At 34.4% G+C, this 21,252-nt stretch overlaps 4 protein-coding genes across 5 annotated transcripts; 2 read left to right on the plus strand and 2 right to left on the minus strand.

Annotated features, from left to right (window-relative positions):
- The first annotated feature begins 445 nt into the window (after window positions 1-445).
- On the plus strand, window positions 446-5,316 carry LOC140054134 (uncharacterized). Its single transcript, XM_072099017.1, has 5 exons — window positions 446-875; window positions 1,244-1,417; window positions 2,292-2,449; window positions 2,543-2,868; window positions 3,200-5,316. The coding sequence occupies exons 1-5, from the start codon at window positions 495-497 to the stop codon at window positions 3,697-3,699; spliced, it is 1,539 nt and encodes a 512-aa protein (XP_071955118.1). The 5' UTR covers window positions 446-494; the 3' UTR covers window positions 3,700-5,316.
- Window positions 5,313-7,687, minus strand: LOC140054135 (uncharacterized). 2 transcript variants are annotated; one of them, XM_072099018.1, is made up of 3 exons: window positions 7,620-7,687; window positions 6,076-6,540; window positions 5,313-5,444 (listed from the first exon to the last, which is right to left on the minus strand). In XM_072099018.1, exons 2-3 carry the CDS (start codon window positions 6,536-6,538, stop codon window positions 5,332-5,334), a joined length of 576 nt encoding a protein of 191 aa, XP_071955119.1. In that variant the 5' UTR covers window positions 6,539-6,540; window positions 7,620-7,687; the 3' UTR covers window positions 5,313-5,331. The 2 variants fall into 2 exon arrangements, with proteins under 2 accessions (XP_071955119.1, XP_071955120.1); XM_072099019.1 differs by lacking the exon at window positions 7,620-7,687 and having other exon boundaries at window positions 6,076-6,936.
- Window positions 7,688-8,854: 1,167 nt separating this feature from the next.
- Window positions 8,855-12,555, minus strand: LOC140054388 (methylthioribulose-1-phosphate dehydratase-like). Its single transcript, XM_072099365.1, has 8 exons — window positions 12,458-12,555; window positions 12,185-12,276; window positions 11,942-11,990; window positions 11,713-11,830; window positions 11,148-11,283; window positions 10,422-10,482; window positions 10,006-10,112; window positions 8,855-9,639 (listed from the first exon to the last, which is right to left on the minus strand). The coding sequence occupies exons 1-8, from the start codon at window positions 12,494-12,496 to the stop codon at window positions 9,540-9,542; spliced, it is 702 nt and encodes a 233-aa protein (XP_071955466.1). The 5' UTR covers window positions 12,497-12,555; the 3' UTR covers window positions 8,855-9,539.
- Window positions 12,556-12,793: 238 nt separating this feature from the next.
- LOC140053974 (pyruvate dehydrogenase protein X component, mitochondrial-like) lies at window positions 12,794-20,607 on the plus strand. Its single transcript, XM_072098755.1, has 11 exons — window positions 12,794-12,920; window positions 13,283-13,366; window positions 13,892-13,992; window positions 14,949-15,133; window positions 15,459-15,557; window positions 16,088-16,205; window positions 16,677-16,748; window positions 17,633-17,770; window positions 18,582-18,740; window positions 18,991-19,055; window positions 19,233-20,607. The coding sequence occupies exons 2-11, from the start codon at window positions 13,294-13,296 to the stop codon at window positions 19,471-19,473; spliced, it is 1,251 nt and encodes a 416-aa protein (XP_071954856.1). The 5' UTR covers window positions 12,794-12,920; window positions 13,283-13,293; the 3' UTR covers window positions 19,474-20,607.
- Window positions 20,608-21,252: the final 645 nt, after the last annotated feature.

Genomic DNA, 21,252 nt, shown 5'->3' on the forward strand with positions numbered 1-21,252 from the left:
TGAATCACGATTATACGCAAGGACGCAATGTAAGGACTTCCAATCACAAGCGACGGATCATCCGAATGTCGTTTGTGATTGGTCAAATTATTTGCGTTGCGCGTACGACTTGTGTTGCTCGTACGACTTGCATTGCGCGTACGTCTTGTGTTGTGACATCGAACCAAACTTAAGTACGCGCTGGCGCCCGTATTCCTTTATGTTATGCAACTGATGACGCGCCGTCTTGACTCTCACGTAACCACCTGCCGTATATCATTTAAAATAATCTATGATGTAATGGCTTTTAAAAGGCCATGTATTTATAAGTAAACAGACGTGTATTGTTATAGTAATGGAACACGTTCCTAACAGAAAGCAAACAAATGATATAGTACATGTTTATCTTTGTTATCAAGTTCATTCTAGCTTTCATTGTGGTGAGGTTGTTTACTGGTTGGTGATAGAACATTGTAACTCACTATAAATTATACTTAATACGAAATATATACAAAATGGATTTGTATTTAGTATTCTTTGCAAGTGTTTCTTTTGTGGGGTGTTTAAGTCAATCGGTTGAGAACCCAACGTCTGTGTTGATCCTCGGGGCAGGAGCAACCGGCTTACAGGCCGCTCAGACTCTCATTGACAATGGAGTTGAAAACTTTTTAATCCTGGAAGGTGCAGACTATATCGGTGGCCGGGTGCATGATGTGGAGTTCGCTGGTGTTCAAGTAGAACAGGGCGCCAATTGGGCTCAACCGAGTAAAGGCAAAATTGAAGATTTGGTGAAAGAGCTTCAAATGGAAACTCATTTGACCAACTGGTACTCGTTCGTAGCTTACAATAGCACTGGACATAATATAACGGATGAAGCAACCCAAGTTTTTAATGTGGTAAGTCTCGTTACTAGGCCTAAATTGTGGCAGATGTCAGTATTTCAATGGTCTTCTTATTAGAGGCGCATCAATTGCCAATGTTGCATAGACTATACAGAAAGGCAATCTAACAACTCACCTTGCCAAGTTAGGAATTCGTAACAATCTTCTGATGGTTATGGGTGGCTCTGCGTACTGTATATTATATTTGTGACGTGGAACTGATCGTGTCGTAGCCACAGGTAAACCCTTTGATCTCCAGAGCTCAGCATCATGTTGTTAGATTGCCTTATACAGTTTAAGTATTGATATAGGTCCTGCTGATTCTTGTACCAACTAAGAAAATCATGATTTTTTTTCTAATAAAGTTAGGCCTAATTTTCTAGATGGAAGAAAAGCTGAGGAAAGCATTTGACATTGCTGAAGATCTTTGGGATCTTGGAGACACCGATATGTCAATTCGATCTGGATTGAGAACGGTTGGTTGGTTGCCAAAGACGCCCCTTGAACATACAATCGAATGGTCATACACAGACTACGAATTAGCAGATATTCCAGAGGTAATTTACTAATGATCTAGTCTGTTACTTAAGCTGGAGGAATATGGAGTGAAAAGGTTGTTAGTTAGTTATTAATCTGCATTAAGTTATTAAACATAACCACAAGTTCAAAGTATCATGGATTTTTATCTTTTTGGAATATATTTTCAAATTTCTTTAAGACAATGAGCTCGACAATGAGTCATTATGGATGTTTGGCTCCACCAGATACACCTTTCTACGTACCTACCTTTGATTGTCAATGGTGCATTCTATTTTGTATTCAGAATTTCAGTTCCATACAAATACTTTTCAAAAGCCTATTCGTTCTATCTCAACAGGCCCAATGGAAATCTATTGTGCGACATTCTATCTTCTCTTTTGAACATTGTAAATACTATTTGCTTTAAATAGTTAATACCCCTATTGGCATTTTTGAAACATAATACTACAGTATGTCAACCGGGATTTAATATCAAAAGCATTATTTATGTTTGACTCTTGCTTGGAAAGGCTTTCTGCGTTCTACGAGGTGACGGATTTCAACCAGTTTGACAGAAAAGTGTGATGTGCCCAAATATGGTAGTGATATGCTTGAGTATGGTAGTGATATGACATCATCATGTCCATAAATGGGCACATCACATTTTGTTGTCACATAAAGTTTTGATAGTGTAGACAGAGCTTAACTGTTGCTTGTGATTGGTAAAAATTACGTTGCATTACGCATACGTCCCTTCATTGCGTCCCCCCATGGATGGGTTTTTGGTAGACAGCAAAATACGTCAAATTGAGCGTGCTAATGCTTTGGCAAAAACCACCCTCACTGTTTTATGTCCTAGTGAAAACCACGCTCTAAAACCTGTTTGTGGCATTAATCTATGTTTTTATTTAGCTTTCATCTTTGAAATTTCACTCCACTGAAGTTGACGAATTTATTAAACGTGCAGCTGGTAGTACCGATGAAGACAAACCTGTATTTGTTAAAGATCCACGTGGATACAAATACATTTTCAATGCTACTCTGGACTTCTTAGCAGACAAAACTAACAGGTAAATGTATGGTTATTTATCAATATATAAATTAGAAACATTTTCAATTATTTAGAAATCGTTTATTTTTTTCAATTGTTTTTAATTGCCTAGCAACAAGATTCTTCTGAACAAAGTTGTAACAACAGTCGACCAAACGTCACCAGATCACGTGATTGTTACTTGTAGTGATGGGACACAATACCAAGCGACCAATGTCATTGTGACTTTTAGCTTAGCCGTGTTACAAAACCAAGTTGTCACTTTCAAACCCGACTTGCCAGGCTGGAAGATGAGGACGCTGAACCGTATCGAAATGGCGTCGTACAGCAAGATTTACGTGCAATTTCCGAAGAACTTCTGGGGTGACCGTGAGATTATCATGAGAACTAGCGACCAGCGCGGAAAGTATCCATTTTTCATAAACTTGGAAGCAGAAGGTTAGTAATAACAATGCAATCCAATAACAGGATACTGAGCTCCGGAGATCAAAGGTTTTTTTTGTGGTTGCGACACGATCAGTTAAACGCTAAGTTTAACATCATCCACCGCTCGCCGCGGAGAACATGTACATAGTACAGTAGTGTTGGTATTTGTCGCAGCCAGACATAAGATCAAAGGACTGTTACGAGTTTCTCTCTTGGCAAGGCGAGCTCAGTGTCCTATTGTTAGATTACCTTGGTAATAATAGGTATTTTTTTAACATAAACTATTTTGTTTTACTAATTTTGTTTTTCTTCACATATTTTATCAATTATTATCTTTCCCTAGGTTTGTATCCCGAAGGAACAAATGCATTACTTGTAGAAGCGACTGGAGATGAGTCTAAACGAATCGAAGCTCAACCTGACGAAGTGACGAAAGCTGAAATCGAAGAAATGTTCAGGGGAATTTTTGGTGAGGAGAATGTTCCAAACATAACGAACATGTTCATTTCGGGTTGGACGCGGAACCCATTGACGCTAGGAGCATATTCTTTATGGACGCCAAACCTAGAAGAAGAGTGTGCTATTAAAATGCAGTCACGTGTTGATAGATTGTTTTTTGGTGGGGAACACACGAGCGAAAATAGTGGTTTTGTAATTGGCGCGATGGAAAGTGGCGAGAGGGAAGCTTTGAAAGTTGTCGAATGCCAAGCGGGTAAAGATTGTCCCCAGTGGGAGGCAGAGCAATCGTGTTACTGTGGAACTAATGCGGTAGCTAAAAGTTCTGCTAATATTTTTGTAATTTCATTATTGGTCTTGTTTGTGTCTTGTATTAAAACTAACTGAAGCAAATTAAATGTACATGGACGCGCATTGCTCATCTCTTATTATTTCTAACATGGATTAAAAAAAGCGTTAATTCTAATAAACCAATGTTTTGAACTATTAATTAATTTAACACCGTGGTTAGACTTTATCAATTGCGTTAATTCTACCGGAATCCTATGCACGGCGTTAATCGAACAAATTTAACTGGTCTAAAAATATTTTAGTCGTCCGGTGTCTTCTTCCAACCTGAATCGTACTAATTACCATATAGATTAACACTGTGTTGATTAGTATGTCAATAATTAGTTTATTTAATAACGGTATCATCAATAAAAAATTATATACTCTTTTGATGATTCATGAAACATACGTCATAGTTGAATCCAATCCTAAATGATTAAGACAGTAGCCTAATACACAAAACATTGTCTCGAAACAGACTCCCACGTCAGTAGAGTGACACAACGGGAAAACAAAAAGTTTACGCGCAAGCCATCGGTTGTTAAACGCGCGAGCCATCGGTTGTTGAACGCGCGAGCCATCGGTTGTTGAACGCGCGAGCCATCGGTTTTTGAACGCGCGTTCAAAATGATGCATCTATCCGTGGTGTCACTCATTAAATTAACTGGCCTTATTCTGAACATGTTTTTCTATGATAAGAAATTGCAAAAGTTATGTTGACTATTCTCAATCTGGGTTCGATCAGCTAGAAAACGGCTGCGGTACCAGTAGTAATTTTGAATAGCGTGCGTTTGGCACGTCATGTTCGTTCGTTGAAGATGTTACTCTCCCTAAAATGAAATGAGATATAATTTAAGGCATGTAAACAGACCTATCGTTTCTGTATTAGAACAATGTATATCCCGTATCCACTCTTTTATTTTGCACTCCGTAGTGTCTGATAAATTATGGTTTAATCATTTACTTTATGAATTGTCTTTTTTCTTCTCTGTAGTATAGCACTTATTATAGGAAGGTATTTTCAAAATCTTTTAAAATCAAGCATTGCAATACTATATATTCCTTTTAATCTTTCATTACATAATTTGATCACGTGAAATTGAACATGTTTGATAGATATTATCTCAAGCACCTTTCTTGAAACAGCTGTAAACATTGAGATATCGTATACCGTACACGTTTCATGCATCGTTGTAAATATGTTTCTAAATATTTGCGAAAACAGTAATGATTAAGTCTGACAATTCTAAAAGTTGTGTCACATTTAGTTTTAGATTTGTTTTCAATAACAATTTTAACAATTGCTTTTGAATCTACATTTTGATCGCATACAAAAGCGTAATCGAAAATCTTAGTTATAACTAAATATGTTGTCTATAATCAAACGTTATAAATACCAGCAGATTATTATTATTATTTAGAATAAATTTAAATCATAATTTTAAGCTAAGTAAGCTTAAAGCTTGGTTCACACGCAACGCAAGGACGTAAGCGCAACGCAAGCGAGTTCGACCAATCACAAGCGAAAATTCGGATAATCCATCGCTTGTGATTGGTTAAATTTCTTACATCGCGCTTACGTCGTGGCGTTACGTTCTAGTGGGAACTAAGCTTTAGTATTTAAGAAAAATGAGGCATTGAATCAAATACAATAGATACTAAACTAACCGTTTTATTCTATCTATTGTTTTAACCAAAAAGAAAGTGACACCAGTCAAGTGTTTGTTCCGTCGAGTTGACGTCACCAAGCAGGTCTTGACACGGGTTCTTACTTTCACTTTTATCGTCTTTAAATCGTTTACCTATTGCAAACAAAAATAGTTGTTAGTTTTATATGATACATAATTGATGATGATGATGATGGCGATGATTACGCTGTTAAAAATACAAATATTGGATAAGATTTAATGATGATACCGACAGATTGATTATGCGGGATGGTTATGTGTTTCATTTGAAGTCCGTCTAGGCCTACTCAACTTCAAATTTTTAATTTGATTATGAGACCAGTGATGATGCTATTATGAACATTAGAGTAATAGTGGTAGGCATGCTGATTATGATAAGACAAAAAATGATAAAACGGATATGATAGAATGGATATTGATTATGATACCAAAGATGTTGATGATGAAAGTGTGGTTGAATTTTAGATTATGCTACTGATAAGACATAAAACAAATAATGAGACAGAGTGATGAATTGATGAAGATGATACTGATACCAGTGATGATGCTAATTTATGAAATGATCAGAGTAATACTGATAATGATAAGACAAGGGATGATACAACGGGTATGATGGAACGGATATTTGTTATTGAGTAAATTATGGTACTAATAAAACAAAGATACATGAAACAGATAATGATACAGAATGATGATGAAACTGATGAAGATGGCATGGATAAAAAACAATATATCAATGTCTTACCGTACGGCCCGGTCCACCATCCACCACGTGACTGTTCGCTAGATGCTCCTCTCTTCATATCAATATTACCAATAGATCGTTGAATCTTCCCTAATAAATATCCTTGATTTCTCAATCTATCAAAATATTGCAGAAATTCACCCGAGGGCTGATTACGTATTCGAACCAGCAGCTGACAGAATGTTCCGCAATCTGTTAACCGTAAGATGGCAGGCAAATTGACGTCTTTTGCAGAACTTCTTCCGTCAAATGCAGCGTTAAAGTAGTTATCTGCTGTGGAAGGTAAGGCTTCTAATGGCAAAGAGTTTGGACGGAGTTGTCCTGTTAAAACGGGATGGTTATCATTTGAAGTTCGCCTAGGCTTACTCAACTTCCAGTTTTCTGCATTTTGCGACAGCAAAGACTTTGGTTGCACCACCGCTATCAGTAAAGGAATGACCATTAACACTGTAATCATCTCCATACCTAGGTTGTTATCCAAACGTGTGTATCAATTTAAGTTACCTGACAGTATTTATACATTTTTGTCTAATTTGAATGCAAATTATGCTTTCACACTTGTGGGCGTCCTGAAACTTGCAGTGCTAATTATAGGCTAGTGAATATTTGATGGGGATATTATAAGTTACACCGTGTTATTACTAAGTATTAATATTCAATTTCTGCTAACAAAAATAAAGTACACATATCACTTCTCGATTACAAATATCTATCATATATTAGTTTCTCCTTCTAGAAAGTGGAATAATTATGACGTCGCAATGTTGTTGATTTGAAGAATACATTTAGGCAGATGAAAATGGTGTTTTCTCTTTAGTGGCCATGACGTTTACATAAAATTATGTAAAACAAAACTTTAAAATATTTGCATACAAAGTAAAACAATAAATGAAAGACAATGAAATGAAAAGTTAATCTGTGTAATATTCTTGCACTTCTCACTTCATTTGGACAATTCTTGTTAATTTACAAAGTATTGATAAACCATAAACTTATTTTCAATATTAAAATCTTATTATTTAACAAGTCATGGAGATAAAATTGTCCGTTACTTCTGCCTGACGACTTGATAGAAATTCAGGAATGAGATTTAGTCCATGCCTGGTCGCAGAGGTGGCACTCGAGAGGGTGGAGTAGGTATAAAGAAAGTCACGTTATGGAAATTGAAACATTTTGTAAAATTAAAAGCTCGCATGGTACACATTCCGCTCAGTTTGTACCCACGTGCGTAATATCTGTCCCTATTTTGTTGTTTTAGTGACAATTTTCTATTCGTCATTTAGGCTTGACAGAAATTAATACCGATATAATTACCCAGAATCAAAAACGGAATCTCCAGAGGTGAGGCAGTATTGAAATGCAGTATAAACGCCTACGCAACAAGCAAAATATGTCATAAAATATTGTAATTTACACGTTACACGAAAGAAAATCATTAGATTTATATTAAAAAACGAAAATAAAAACCATTAGATAAGTAGTACTAATGTACCGGTACACAATATTCACACGTCCAAATGTCTTAATTGAAATGATACGTATACTATTTATGATGACGTCACTGATAACATCTTCGAATGTCAAATGTTGGTTCAATTACGGTACGTCAATTCGATTCAGATTGTTTTTAGTTTAAACTGAAAACGAACTCGTTTTGAAAATGATGAAGAGAGAAAGAAAGTTAACGCGCGAGTAGTTATCATTATCGCTCGTACTATTATCGTAGTTATCAGTTTAAACGCCCGCGTAACATGCATTATCGTTATCATTTTATACGCGCGCGTACCATTATCGTAGTTATCAGTTTAAACGCGCGCGTAATATTATTCAACCATGGGCCTGTTTCTGCTGCAACTGCTCAAAATACGGTATAAAAATACGGTATAAAATACGGTATTTTTTATACCGTATTTTTTAGTACCCCGTTTCTGCTAACAATACTTCTTGGGTGGTCGTGTTAAATTTCATCTTTTTTACCCAAATTGCCATTCATTTATTTGGTCGATAATTAAAAGTCGCAATAAAGGAAGTTTTACGTCTCACTTTCAACAGCCTAGCCCTAGTGATAGAGATGTTGTGAGAGCACAGAAAACATCGTAATGTGGAAAATTAATTCGTTCCCTCCCCGAGTTATTGTATTTTGCAATGTTGTACTGCTTTCGCAGGCTCTTCAGCTTTGAGTTTACTTGCTTTGGAGACAAGTCTATTCCATACTCCTGCTTTATTTTTTTAGAAATGTCTTTATAAATGTGGTTGTCCCTTTTATTAGTTGGCCAGACATTTTAGCTTCCCCACACACATTTATTTAGTAAAACTGTGACGTCTTCGCTCCACATTTTCGCCGAATATATCTATACACGTGTGAAAAAGCAGCTGACAGCGACAGAAAATAAAAACACGAATGTTGACCTTTTGTCATGTAAAAAAAAAATACGGTATTTTTTATTGGCAGCAGAAACGGGTACAAAAAATACGGTATAAATTTGTAAATACCGTATTTTATCCACAAATTTTGTGGGGAAAATACGGTATACAAAATACGGTATATTTTTTATGAGCGCAGTTTCTGCTGCCAAAAATATACCGTATATATACGGTATTCAAAAAATACCGTATAATATACGGTATTTAGTTGGCAGCAGAAACAGGGCCCATAACATTTAATATTTTCCTGGGTTATTATAGTTTGAATTAATTTTTAATCTTATACAGTAATTATTCACGTTCAAACACAGTTTAAATCTCTTATATTAATTTATTTAATTACCATAAATCTCATACACCATAATAACTTAACAATAGTACAATTTTAGGATACTTTTCATTGGTTCAACTCTGTTATTAAAATATTTTAAGGTTTAAAATAATTAATTCTCTAACCACAAATTTTGCAATCAATTTAATTATCCATAGGAGATAATTATTTTAACACAATTTCCATTTTATACACTATCTAATATGTTACAATAATTCAAATTTATAGGCCTGTTTAATTTTTGTTTGTGGGATGGGGCGTTGAGGTTACACGTATTTGTTACATTTCCAGTACTAAATAGTAATTGTATATCCATAGAAAAATAGGTTAAGATATTTATTTTATTTTATTCAATCGAAACCAACAGCGATAATTACCGCCACTAACAGGTTTGATACAAACAAAGCCAGGACTGTTTAAAGCACCTTGATTGGTCCGAACATTGACTTCTTACGTCCAGTGCCCACCTTGACCAGGTGACATAAGCCAATACGTCTGAGGCAGATACTAGATGCAGGGGCTGCCATAAGATTCAGCAGTGCTGGTTTCAAATGCCTAACTGGACCCCAGCTCCATATACAGCACCCGATATTCTTAAATGGTTTCACATCCAAACTCTAACCAGGCACAACGTTGCTAACTTCGGTGATCTGACGAGAACCGGTGTTTCAACGTAGTAAAGCCGTATTTATTTTATATGGTAATAATTTTAAACTATTCCACCCTCATTTTGTGGTGTTTTTGTGGGATCTAGTCCGCATTGCTTCATTTTCACTGCAATCGAAAATAAGTAGTCATAGCATTCACACCTACAGGAAAACAATAAAATTATATAATTGTATAAATATATATTTTTAAAATTAAAAAAATATACATTTAAAATTGGCGAACACTGAACTTGCATTAATAAAATATATTAATTTAATAATAATAACTTTATTCATAATCTCAGATCAAATTAAAAGTATACATAAATAATTATATTATGAATATTAAATAGAATTTGGTAATAATTAAAACTCAATACAAATTACTTTTAGAATTAAGAAATTTAAATTTAAAAAAAAATCCAATATTCACTTTATATATCAAAATTGACAGGCAAATATCATATTTTTATTAAATATCTTATTATTAATCTAACATTTTATTATTAATTTAAAATTGATATTTACATTGATTTTGCTTTCTGCCAAGATTCACCCCACACGTATACGCCATGTCGCCTTACAAGAACCGCACAGGATTCTGGGTATTCATCCATGGCTCTTGCCATACGATCCTGATTGGAAATAAATACATAAAGTGATGTCATATCACTACCATATTTGGGTATATCACTGCCATATTTGGACACATCACACTTCTTTTTTCAAACTAGTTTGATAGTGTAAACAGAGCTTTACATATCATCAAGACCCAAGTGGTCTAATGGTACGGCATCTGCCTACTAAATAGAAAAGATGAAGTTCGAATCACAGTTAGACATTATTTATTACTTCTGCTAAAGGAGGCTATATGACCACCTTGTTTGTGTTTTATTGATAGATTGTTTAAATCCATCACAATCTATATTTAAATGTTACATCACCTTTAAGTCCCGTTCTTCTGGTGTGTTTTCAATAATCGGTACAATTAATTCTTCATCATATCTGAAATATTAAAAAACACTATATGTTTAAAATGCAATCGTCTAAAAACCCATTTCTTCTGGTGTGTTTTCAATAATTTGTACAATTAATTCTTCATTATATCTGAAATATTTTAAAACATTATAAATATGTTCAAAATGTAATCGTCTACAAACCCACTTCTTAAAGTGTGATTTCAATAATTCAATAATTTGTACAATTAATTCTTCATCATATGGGAAATATTGAAAAAACACTATAAATATGTTCAAAATGTAATCGTCTAAAAACCCATTTCTCTCATTCTGGAGTAAACATAACTCTATGAATGTATATATCAAATTTCTTATCAATATGTAGCACATTTACTGTTGTAGGATAATATAAATTAAACCATGCCTACATATAACATTATATTTAACAAGAATGGGGTTAATAGTTATATATGTTATCTAATTACTGTAGGTAGGAATGTACGTTAGACATTTCAGAGTTATTAATTTATCAAATCGAAAATTAAGGTTTTTCCTTTGCACATTAAGTTTTGCTGAGGCTCTACCAAGTTACCATAGCAACATAAAAATCAAATATAAACAAATATATTAAATAGTAAAATTATTTTGAATAACAACTTTAGGAAAGACTTTGTTCATCTTCTGTAAAATTAGTTTGTCAAAAAACTTTACCTATAATTTCCCCCGCTTGTGCATTTCTTAATGCCTTTGATCATTTCCTGGTGCGTGATACGGAACTCGTTTCCGAGATACATCAGTGTTGCCATGACAGCCGCTTGAGAATGGGTGTGAATTACGGCACCAGCTCCTAAAGCACGATAGAAATCAATTATGCAAGAAGTTCTGCCATAGTTTTCAAATTTGCTTTTTTAAAATAATTTCTTCTTTTTTAAAAATAAATAATTCATAGGGTTTATGTAGCAGTTCTGTGGTAAATTATTGTGGGGGATATAGTCAGTGTATCAAGTGTATTAAAGTGTTAATAGAGATGACAGTGAGGCATGAAGTTTGAATCTGAAACTGTCCACTTGGCCATTTTTATCTTTACTAGTCTCCCTAGATACAGACTATGTGGTATCAGGTGTGATATATAATAATGTAATATACTATCAAAGTTTATGTGACAAAAAAATGTGATGTGCCCATATATGGACATGATGATTTCATATATCACTACCATATTTGGGTACATCACACTAGTTTGACAGTGTAGCTTAACACAAAATATATGCATTACCTCTCATAGTGTAAGCATTCATAAACAAAGGAGTACACTGGCTTTTTTTTAATTTCTTCTCAGGAGGAGGGGTAGATATATCCACATTCTTAATATCTTGCACAAAAATGTCTTCTGCCTATGACAAAAAAATAAATTGTTGTAGTCAAGATAACCATAACTCAACCGGCTGGATTATTGTGAGCATGCCCAGAAAATAGTTACGCTTCGTTGCTTTTGGAGTGCTCACCTGAATGCGTTCCTTTTGGACCCCTGATGGTGCGATGTAGATTTTGGATCTGTAAGAAAATTAAATGTATTTCAAATTTGAATCCTACTGAAAGTCTATGTGGTTTTTATTCTGACTGTACTGGCAATTAACAGTTAAAAATCGACCTATCAAATTAGGACCTACATTACTATTCTTTAGAAGGAAAATACACACTTCTTTTCACTATATACATCATATGATATAATTTGTAATTTTACAAACCCAGACTTGATAGTAAGCCCTCCACCAGTTCCTGTGACCCAGCCCAGGTTATAGAACAACCTACATAATTCTGGAATCAATTTTCTGGGATCCTGGAAAAAAAAATCAAAACATTCATTCAGCAGTTTGTCAACATCAGTTTGGCCTCATCAGACCATAGGTATACCTGCTCACACAGTGGTCTAGAATAATACTAAAATATGCATGTCTATATTGACTATGATATGATTCATTGTACAACCACTATTCTACATTATTGATACTTTCCCCTACCTTTTCATTTTGAAAACTAATATTATCTGAATTATTCATTTTTATAATAAATAATTATTTGCTTTTTATTGAAGCTGTTTCACCAACCTCTCTACTTCAACAACTAATAAATGGCAATGTGTCATTCGTCTGCTGTCGTTTTATCACATTTATGATTACGTTAAATGTTACAAAATGTATATCATAGTAAACGAAATATTTATTTTCTAATATAAAATAATTTTAAAACTCAAATACATATTTTTAAGTTATAATTTTTATGAAACAATACTATTTAGAAATATTATTTCTAATAGTAAGCAAAGTTTTAAATATGCAATAACAAACATGGCGGCTATTCTGCGGGTAGGAAGCCGAGCTTTGAGCCGGGGAACAAAATGTGTAATTTACCCGGCATTTTCAAGTTTATTAAATTCAGATGCAATACTAACACGATATTTTAGTGTATCTGGTACCATTCAAGGTATTTATATAGAAGCGTTTGTCATACGTTATTAAGCTAGGCCTCCGCAATAAGTCATCATCATGCATAATATGGGCTGATTCCACCACCTCCTGCCCACCTTGACCGCTGATACTGATAGCCCACCACATGTTGGGCCTGGCTTAGAAATATGTTAATATATTATTATTTGACAATGACAGTCTTACTAAAAATAAATAAATAAACTACCATAAAAATGCCTTAAATTTATTTTAAAATAAAAAACATTTATTTAAGTCTAACTAATAAGAAACACTTATTTTCTTCTTGACATATAAAATATGTGAAATTATTAATACTATTATAATAGGGCCTACAGTAGTATATTATTCTTTTTTCAGGAGTTACGCCAATGGAATTGCTCATGCCGGCCCTTTCCCCAACAATGGAAGTTGGAACAATTAAAAAATGGTTGAAAGAAGAAGGTTTGTATTGTTTATTGAATGAAAATTATATGTATGAGCTCAGATCCAGGGTTTACTCAGATCTAGAGTTCACTCAGATCCAGGGTTCACTCAAATCCAGGATTCACTCAAATCCAGGATTCACTCAGATCCAAGGTTCACTTAAATCCAGGGTTCACTGAGATCACGGGGTTAACTCAGATCCAGGGTTCACTCAGATCCAGGGGTCAAGGGTCTTTCACACCTGTTCTGGCACGGTTCCGGTCCGGCGAATCGAACATCAATGTTTCGTTTTCACGCGGCTATGCGCCAATCGATATGCGCGTAGCCGCGTGAAAACGAAACATTGACGTTCGATTGGATTTTCCGGCGCCGGACTTGAACCGTGCTGGAACAGGTGTGAAAGACCCTTCACTCAGATCCAGGGTTCACTCAGTCTTGGTGGCAAGTACAGTGTCATACAATAAACATTTAGTAAATAATAACAAATTTTACCAATGTTGTAGTTTGTACTGTAATGATGCTTTTGTTATATTTTTTTTGCAGGTGAAGCCGTGGCAGTCGGTGATGCGTTATGTGAAGTGGAAACGGACAAAGCAACAGTTTTTATGGATGCAGATGAAGATGGGGTAATGGCTAAAATATTGGTAAGAAGATTTGATTTTCATCATTTAAAATCATCGTCATTGTTATCATCATCATCATCATCAATTGTTATCATCATTATCATCATTCATTGTCATTATCATCATCATCATTCATTGTTATCATCATTATCATGAGTGAGTGAGTGGCCGAGCGGTTAAGACAGTGAAACCGTAATTACGTAGCCATAACATCGGCAGGGGTTCGAGGCTCACTCACTCCATGGTTCTGGTGGTAGAACGAGTCTTCTCGGATAAGGACTATAAACCGTAGGTCCAGTGTACACATCTAGCTCGTGTGCACTTTAAAGAACCTAGTACATCTTTCGAGACGAGTAGGGGGTTACCCCGGTGTATTAGTACATCACAGCCACTGATCACCAACTGGGCCCTCTGGGAGACCAGTCTTTGACTGAAGAGGTTACCCAGTATAAATATAAATTTCAATTCAATTCAATCATCATCATTGTCATCATCATCACCATCATCATTGTCATCATCACCATCGTCATCATCACCATCATCATCATCATCAATTGTATCATCATTATCATCATCCATTGTCATCATCATCATCCATTGTCATCATCGTCGTCGTCGTCGTCGTCATCATCATCATTATTATTGTCATCACCATCATCATCATCATTGTTATCATCATCCTCATCATCATCATTGTTATCATCATCATCATCATTGTTATCATCATCATCATCATCATTGTTATCATCATCATCATTGTCATCATCATCATTATTGTCATCACCATCATCATTGTTATCATCATCCTCATCATTGTTATCATCATCATCATTGTTATCATCATCATCATTGTTACCATAAACATTGACATATTATCTGCATCCTCATCATCATTCTCCTTTAATAGCGGTTCTAAAAATAGTCTGTAACTGTAAGATTACTTCTTACCAAACTTTAAATGTTATTTTATCTCGTAGGTAGCTGAAGGCACCTCAGATATTAAAATAAATACACTAATAGCATTAATGGTTGCTGAAGGGGAGGACTTCAAAGATGTTGACATACCAGTGTCAACAACTCAACAAGACGTTTCACCAAGTCAAGAGGTGACACCATCACCCCAGAGTCCTACAAGAGTAGATACAGGAGGACACGGTAGTATGTAAGTCTTCTTTTTCAACAACTTTACCAGCCTACTACTCTTTTTATAATATATATTCTATTATAATTAATTTTCATTACCATCATAATCAATTTGTTTTATTACCGTATAATAAAATTTTAAAAATGTCAAACAAAAAACATCATCTTTTACCCAACTGACTGCAATATATTAATCATAACTGATGATTATATATTGCAAAAACAAAATGAAAAATAAAATTATAATTATGTGTACTGGAGATTTGATTGAATATATAATCTCCTCAGAGGTTTATTATAATATATACATTTGAAATTGAATATTTTGTTTTTATTATTTCTAGACAAAGTTTATCTCCAGCTGTCAGGTATCTGGTAGATACGCATAACCTGGATTCTGGGAAGATTCAAGCAACTGGTCGAAATAACAGAATACTTAAAGGGTATGCATTGTGGTTTTGTAGTCAGAGTGCTCACCTTCTAATTCTAGTATCATGGGTTCAAATCCAATGTGGTATTACCTTCATAATTTGTTGGTAGGATTAAAGGGGAAAAATATTGTATGTAAGCCATATTGCATGTTTTTAAATAGTTAGAGTGCTCACCTTCTAATCCTAGTATCATGGGTTTAAATCCAATGTGGTGTCAATTCCACTTAATCAATAGGCTCATCATTTTGATGTTAGAAGAATTGATAAAAGGGATGTCAAAATATGGTATATAGGCCATATTGAAAGTTAATGGTTATAAGACCAAGTTCATGGCCTTGGTTCAAATCCTATTTAATATCATAATTGGAACTTAATTATTCATAAAGTGGAGGCCTTTGTAGAACCTTCTGACTGTTAATTATTTCTTTTATTTAAATAATTATTTAGGTAATCTTGCCTTATTGCTTTACTGTGTTCTGGTCGCATTTTTGTATGTTATGCAAAATAATTGATACAATATAACTATAAATTCTGGTTTGTAGGGATGTTTTAAAATACATGTCAACTAAACCTAAAAAGGACAGTGTACCAGCTAAATCAACGACAGCTACAACTCAAACAATTTCACCTCCACAAATGTCTGGTGTCAAAGGTCATAAGGTAGTTTGTATTCTTCCACTTACAACACCACTCTGCAAGTATTAGACATCACACCTTTTTTTTGTCAAACTAGGTAGACAGAGCTTAATACACACTAAATTAAAGTGTTTCACTTAAGTGATTTTAATGACCACATTACCTAGTTAATTAATGTAATACTATACACACCTGAAGCAATTAGTTGATTACTTAATGATTAGTAATAACAGTTATTAAGAAATAATGATAAATTACGTTACTTATCAATTAAAATTTGTTTATAAGCATTTGAATGTTTACACCATGAAGAATAATGTTTGCAGTATCTTTGCATAATTTCTTGAACATAATCTATCAACTGTTTGGACAAAGGACGTTGACCGATTAACTTCATGAGACGGATGACCACTTTTATTGAACTCTGATGCACAATCTGTAGTAGAACTAATGTTGTGTAAATGTCCTTAAAATTGTTTTTTCAATTTCTTTTAGACTCCAGCTTATGAGGATTTAGAATTAAGTAATATGCGGAAGGTTATTGCCAGACGTCTGACAGAATCTAAGGTTACATTTATTATAGTGTTAGCCCCCCCCCCCTCCCCCCCCCCTTCTTCCTTTCCAAATTAAGAAATAAGATAGCAGGGAAATTGTTAATACATTTAACATACAATGATGCATACAAGGTCAGAGGTCACCATTCCTTTTTTTTTACTCATCTATATTTTTTCTAAATTAAGCAATGAGATACAAGGGAAATGTTTAGTACATTTAACGTATACAGAATCATATCAAGCTGATGCATACAAGGTCAGAGGTCACTTCTCCTTCAGATGTTCATTACCTTTACTTTTTCGAAGGATGAACTTGGTTATTTTTAGTGACATTTTGTATGCAGTTTGCCTGTTTGTTTTGATCCAACTTAGTCAATATCTAAAATAATGGAAATGTCTGAATTTTGATTCTAAATTTACAACAGTAATTATCCATTTCATCATTATATTAATTATATATATATATTAATTATAATATAATTTGTAAAAATTGCTAGTGTTGCCCGAAAGATCGGCTTGGCAACTTTTTCTGGCTGTTTTCCTTTATCATTTTGATTTAGCTTCTTGCTTATTTTATTTTGTATCACCATTGAGATCCAGCCACTGATACCCACAGCATTGTCATTATTTTCAGTAATTTGTCTTTGGATTTAATTATAATATAATATATAAATAATTCCGATCACCTGGATAGAGTGCTTGATAAACAGAGGTAGAGGTAAATTATTAATTATATATATATATATACATCACAGACACAGAATAAATTCTAAACCGCCCGGTGATATACTGAAATTTAATTAATTAATTTGAAATGATAAAGATGAGTAAATCTGTGAGAATGAGAAAAGGTCACCCCAACATATATTATTTATTTCAAATATTTCTATATTTCAGAGTACTGTACCACATGCATATGCTACAATAGAATGTACAATAGACGCAATATTAAAACTAAGGAAATCATTTGCAAGGGACAAATCCAAGCTATCTGTCAATGACTGTGTTATTAAGGCGGCTGCAATGGCTCTTAAAGTAAGTTTAGGTTTGAATCCTACATTGTACCTGTGGCTCACACCATATGTCAATGACTTTGTTATTAAAGCGGCTGCAATGGCTCTTAAAGTGAGTTTAGGTTTGAATCCTACATTGTACCTGTGGCTCACACCATATGTCAATGACTTTGTTATTAAGGTGGCTGCAATGGCTCTTAAAGTGAGTTTAGGTTTGAATCCTACATTGTGCCTGTGGCTCACACCATATGTCAATGACTTTGTTATTAAGGCGGCTGCAATGGCTCTTAAAGTGAGTTTAGGTTTGAATCCTACATTGTACCTGTGGCTCACACCATATGTCAATGACTTTGTTATTAAGGCGGCTGCAATGGCTCTTAAAGTGAGTTTAGGTTTGAATCCTACATTGTGCCTGTGGCTCACACCATATGTCAATGACTTTGTTATTAAGGCGGCTGCAATGGCTCTTAAAGTGAGTTTAGGTTTGAATCCTACATTGTACCTGTGGCTCACACCATATTAGCCAAGATCTTTAAACTTTTAAATTCTGTTTATTTTTTGATAAAAGTATAAACATCTTCAACTTATTGATAGGCTAATTGTTTGTTTGTTTGTTTGTTTGTTTGCTAATTAACTTGTTTGTTCGAAAGTAGAGTATTTATTACTTATTTATATATTACTTAAGACTTTTTTAAAACCAAATAGTTTAAATATTGTTAGGCGCTCTGTTCTTAGTAGAGGGCGCCATATAAAAGCCTAAATAGAATAGAATATTTAAAACTATTTTTATCGAAATAAAAAACACTTCTGTGATTTCTTTTCCCCACTAAAAGGAGCACCCAAAAGTAAATTCACAATGGAAAGATGAGGGTGTTGTACAGATGGCCAATGTTGACATATCAGTTGCTGTGGCAACAGAACAAGGACTGATTACACCGATTGTGACAGATGCTTCGAATAAAGGATTAAAGCAGATATCAGAAAATGTTAGGGTAAGCATGTCTTAAGAATTATTCAGAGCAACCCAGGCTCTAGCCCAGGCTATGGATCAATACACTGGCCCAGGCTCTCTGGTGAGGCTATGGCTCAGCAGGACACTGGCATAGGCTCTTGCCCAGGCTCTAACCCAGGACACTTGCCCAGGGCTCTGTCCCTCTTTCAACAGAGGTCACTGTTCCAAGCAGTGGGACCCAGCACACTGGCCCAAGCATTTTAAATATAAAGTTCCCTACTTTTTTCCAGGATTTAGCTTCTAGAGCCCGTGAAGGGAAGTTACAACTTCATGAATTCCAAGGTGGATCATTCAGGTAATGTTGAGCCCCTTCTTCACCCCCTTAATAAAGACATCAAATTTGAATATTGACTCCCTTGAGTATAATGTAACTTATGACATATTGTTTGAGAATTACGCCATTCAGCCTCCATCCTCTTGCTCAGTTTCCTTTAGTTACAGATCAATAATTATTTTCTGTTTTCTTATTCAGTATATCAAACCTAGGAATGTTTGGCATTGGAGAGTTTAGTGCTGTCATCAACCCACCACAAGCATGTATCCTAGCCGTCGGAACATCAAAGCTACGATTGTCATCCTTGAACCAAGCACAAACAGTAATGACACTGACCTTATCCAGCGACGCTAGAGTTGTCGACGATGCCTTAGCAGCTGTCTTCTTGCAATCCCTCAAGTCTAACTTAGAAAATCCAATGAGATTAGGATTGTTATGATTTTGGCATCCTTTGTTTTTATGTCGCGCTCCAATTTTGCAATGCTTATGTAACCAATACCCAGCAAGGCATATTTTTTATTTGCCATAGCCCCTCCTTTGTGTGGAATTTGTTGATACAGTATTCAATCTTCCAGTACTACAGTAAGCAGACCATGATGCAATTGCTGCTCATGTGCACTGTGAAACATTGTGATAATTTATTGTTTGAAGGTTTGCATGGCGAAATCAAATGTTGATATTCAGTTTGCCGTACACCATGTATATTAGAAATGTTGAGTTTCTCTCTCAACAGTTCTTTTCAGAACTAATATATGTGGTGTACCGCAAACTGTATATCATCATTGTGATAACTAACAATCGTTTCGGAGAATAGATTCATCATTTGTTTAAATTTTATTTAAGGTACCATACCAAAATTGTTCTACTTCAGTTACTTATACACTTTGGAATTTTGTTATATTCAATCTTCCATCTATATATACAGTAAACAGAGCATGCTTATTGCTGGCTCATGCGCACTGTGAAACATTGTGAACATTATTAATCATTGCCAACATTTTTCTACTGCAGTAACTACACTTTGTTCTCTCTTTAACATGTTTATGCAATTATTAGTTAGCAAGCTTTTTAGGTAATCATACATTCATAAAATGTAACTGCAGGAGAATAATACTCAGTAGAAAATATAATAAAACAAAGAAATATAAATGAACACTGCTGTATTCAATGAAGTAAATATGGCATGTATGGGCGGCCATTGGGGTCATAATAGCTTCCCATATTCATATGGAACGTTGTCGAGCATGGTAGACTAGCTTGACACTATTAAACAGCTGACACTTAGCGATTTCTTTGTTCAGCAGATTTTACTAAGATTATATTTACGATATAAGTGGATTACTTCAACTTTTTGTGTTGCAGTGAAAATAGCTATGTCTAATTTTATGTAAAATAAAAATAATTATATCAAATTAATTTATTTGTAACAAATGTTTTTACTTTTTTAAACTGTTGTTACAGATCTTTTTTTGTTAGGTAGGGGGATGGGCATCTTCCTCACGGTTGCCTTATTACCTTAGCCTTGTGACTGACTCGCATGTCACTGATTGTAAGTTGTCATTTTGTAACTTTACGATGACGTGACTGGTCAATTGCAATCGATACAATAAATAAAAACAAGCGATTTGCATAAACTAAATGATAATTATGTTATATTGTTTATAAAATATAATTATTTCTCGTTGTGATATGGTATAAAGAAAATGTCAATTCGCACGTTTTCTTGACAAATTTGTAAAATTTAAAACCAAATCGTTCGCCGATGTTCGCATCTGCTGAAGAACTGGGGATTCAGAGATATCATTATGGTTCAGTGATTTTCATTGATCTATACTGTATTAGCAAAATGGTACAATTACAATTTACGTATTTTTGTTGCTGGTATAGGGTACAATACAGTATTCTAATTTTGTCGTTAAACCGTCCGTAAAATCCTAAATAACGTAGCCTACATAATTACAGGGGTCGAGTAGGCTTCCTTGTCCTCCAAAAAACATAAATGAAGATAAATAAAAGATTTTGAATAGGTACATTTTGTAGTTTTCTGAAAAAGTTAATCACTTCCGTAGAAAAAAAAAATCAACGTTTATTTATAACAAGACAAATGCATTTAATCAAACCTACCAGCCAATTTGACTATTATTTTCGGTTAAACAATTTTGTTTGTATGAATACTGAAATGCTTTATTTATTATAATAAAATAACAATAGATTCTTC

The sequence above is a fragment of the Antedon mediterranea genome, chromosome 7 (genome assembly GCF_964355755.1).
Source record: "Antedon mediterranea chromosome 7, ecAntMedi1.1, whole genome shotgun sequence".
In the NCBI taxonomy this organism is placed as follows: Eukaryota; Metazoa; Echinodermata; class Crinoidea; order Comatulida; family Antedonidae; genus Antedon; species Antedon mediterranea.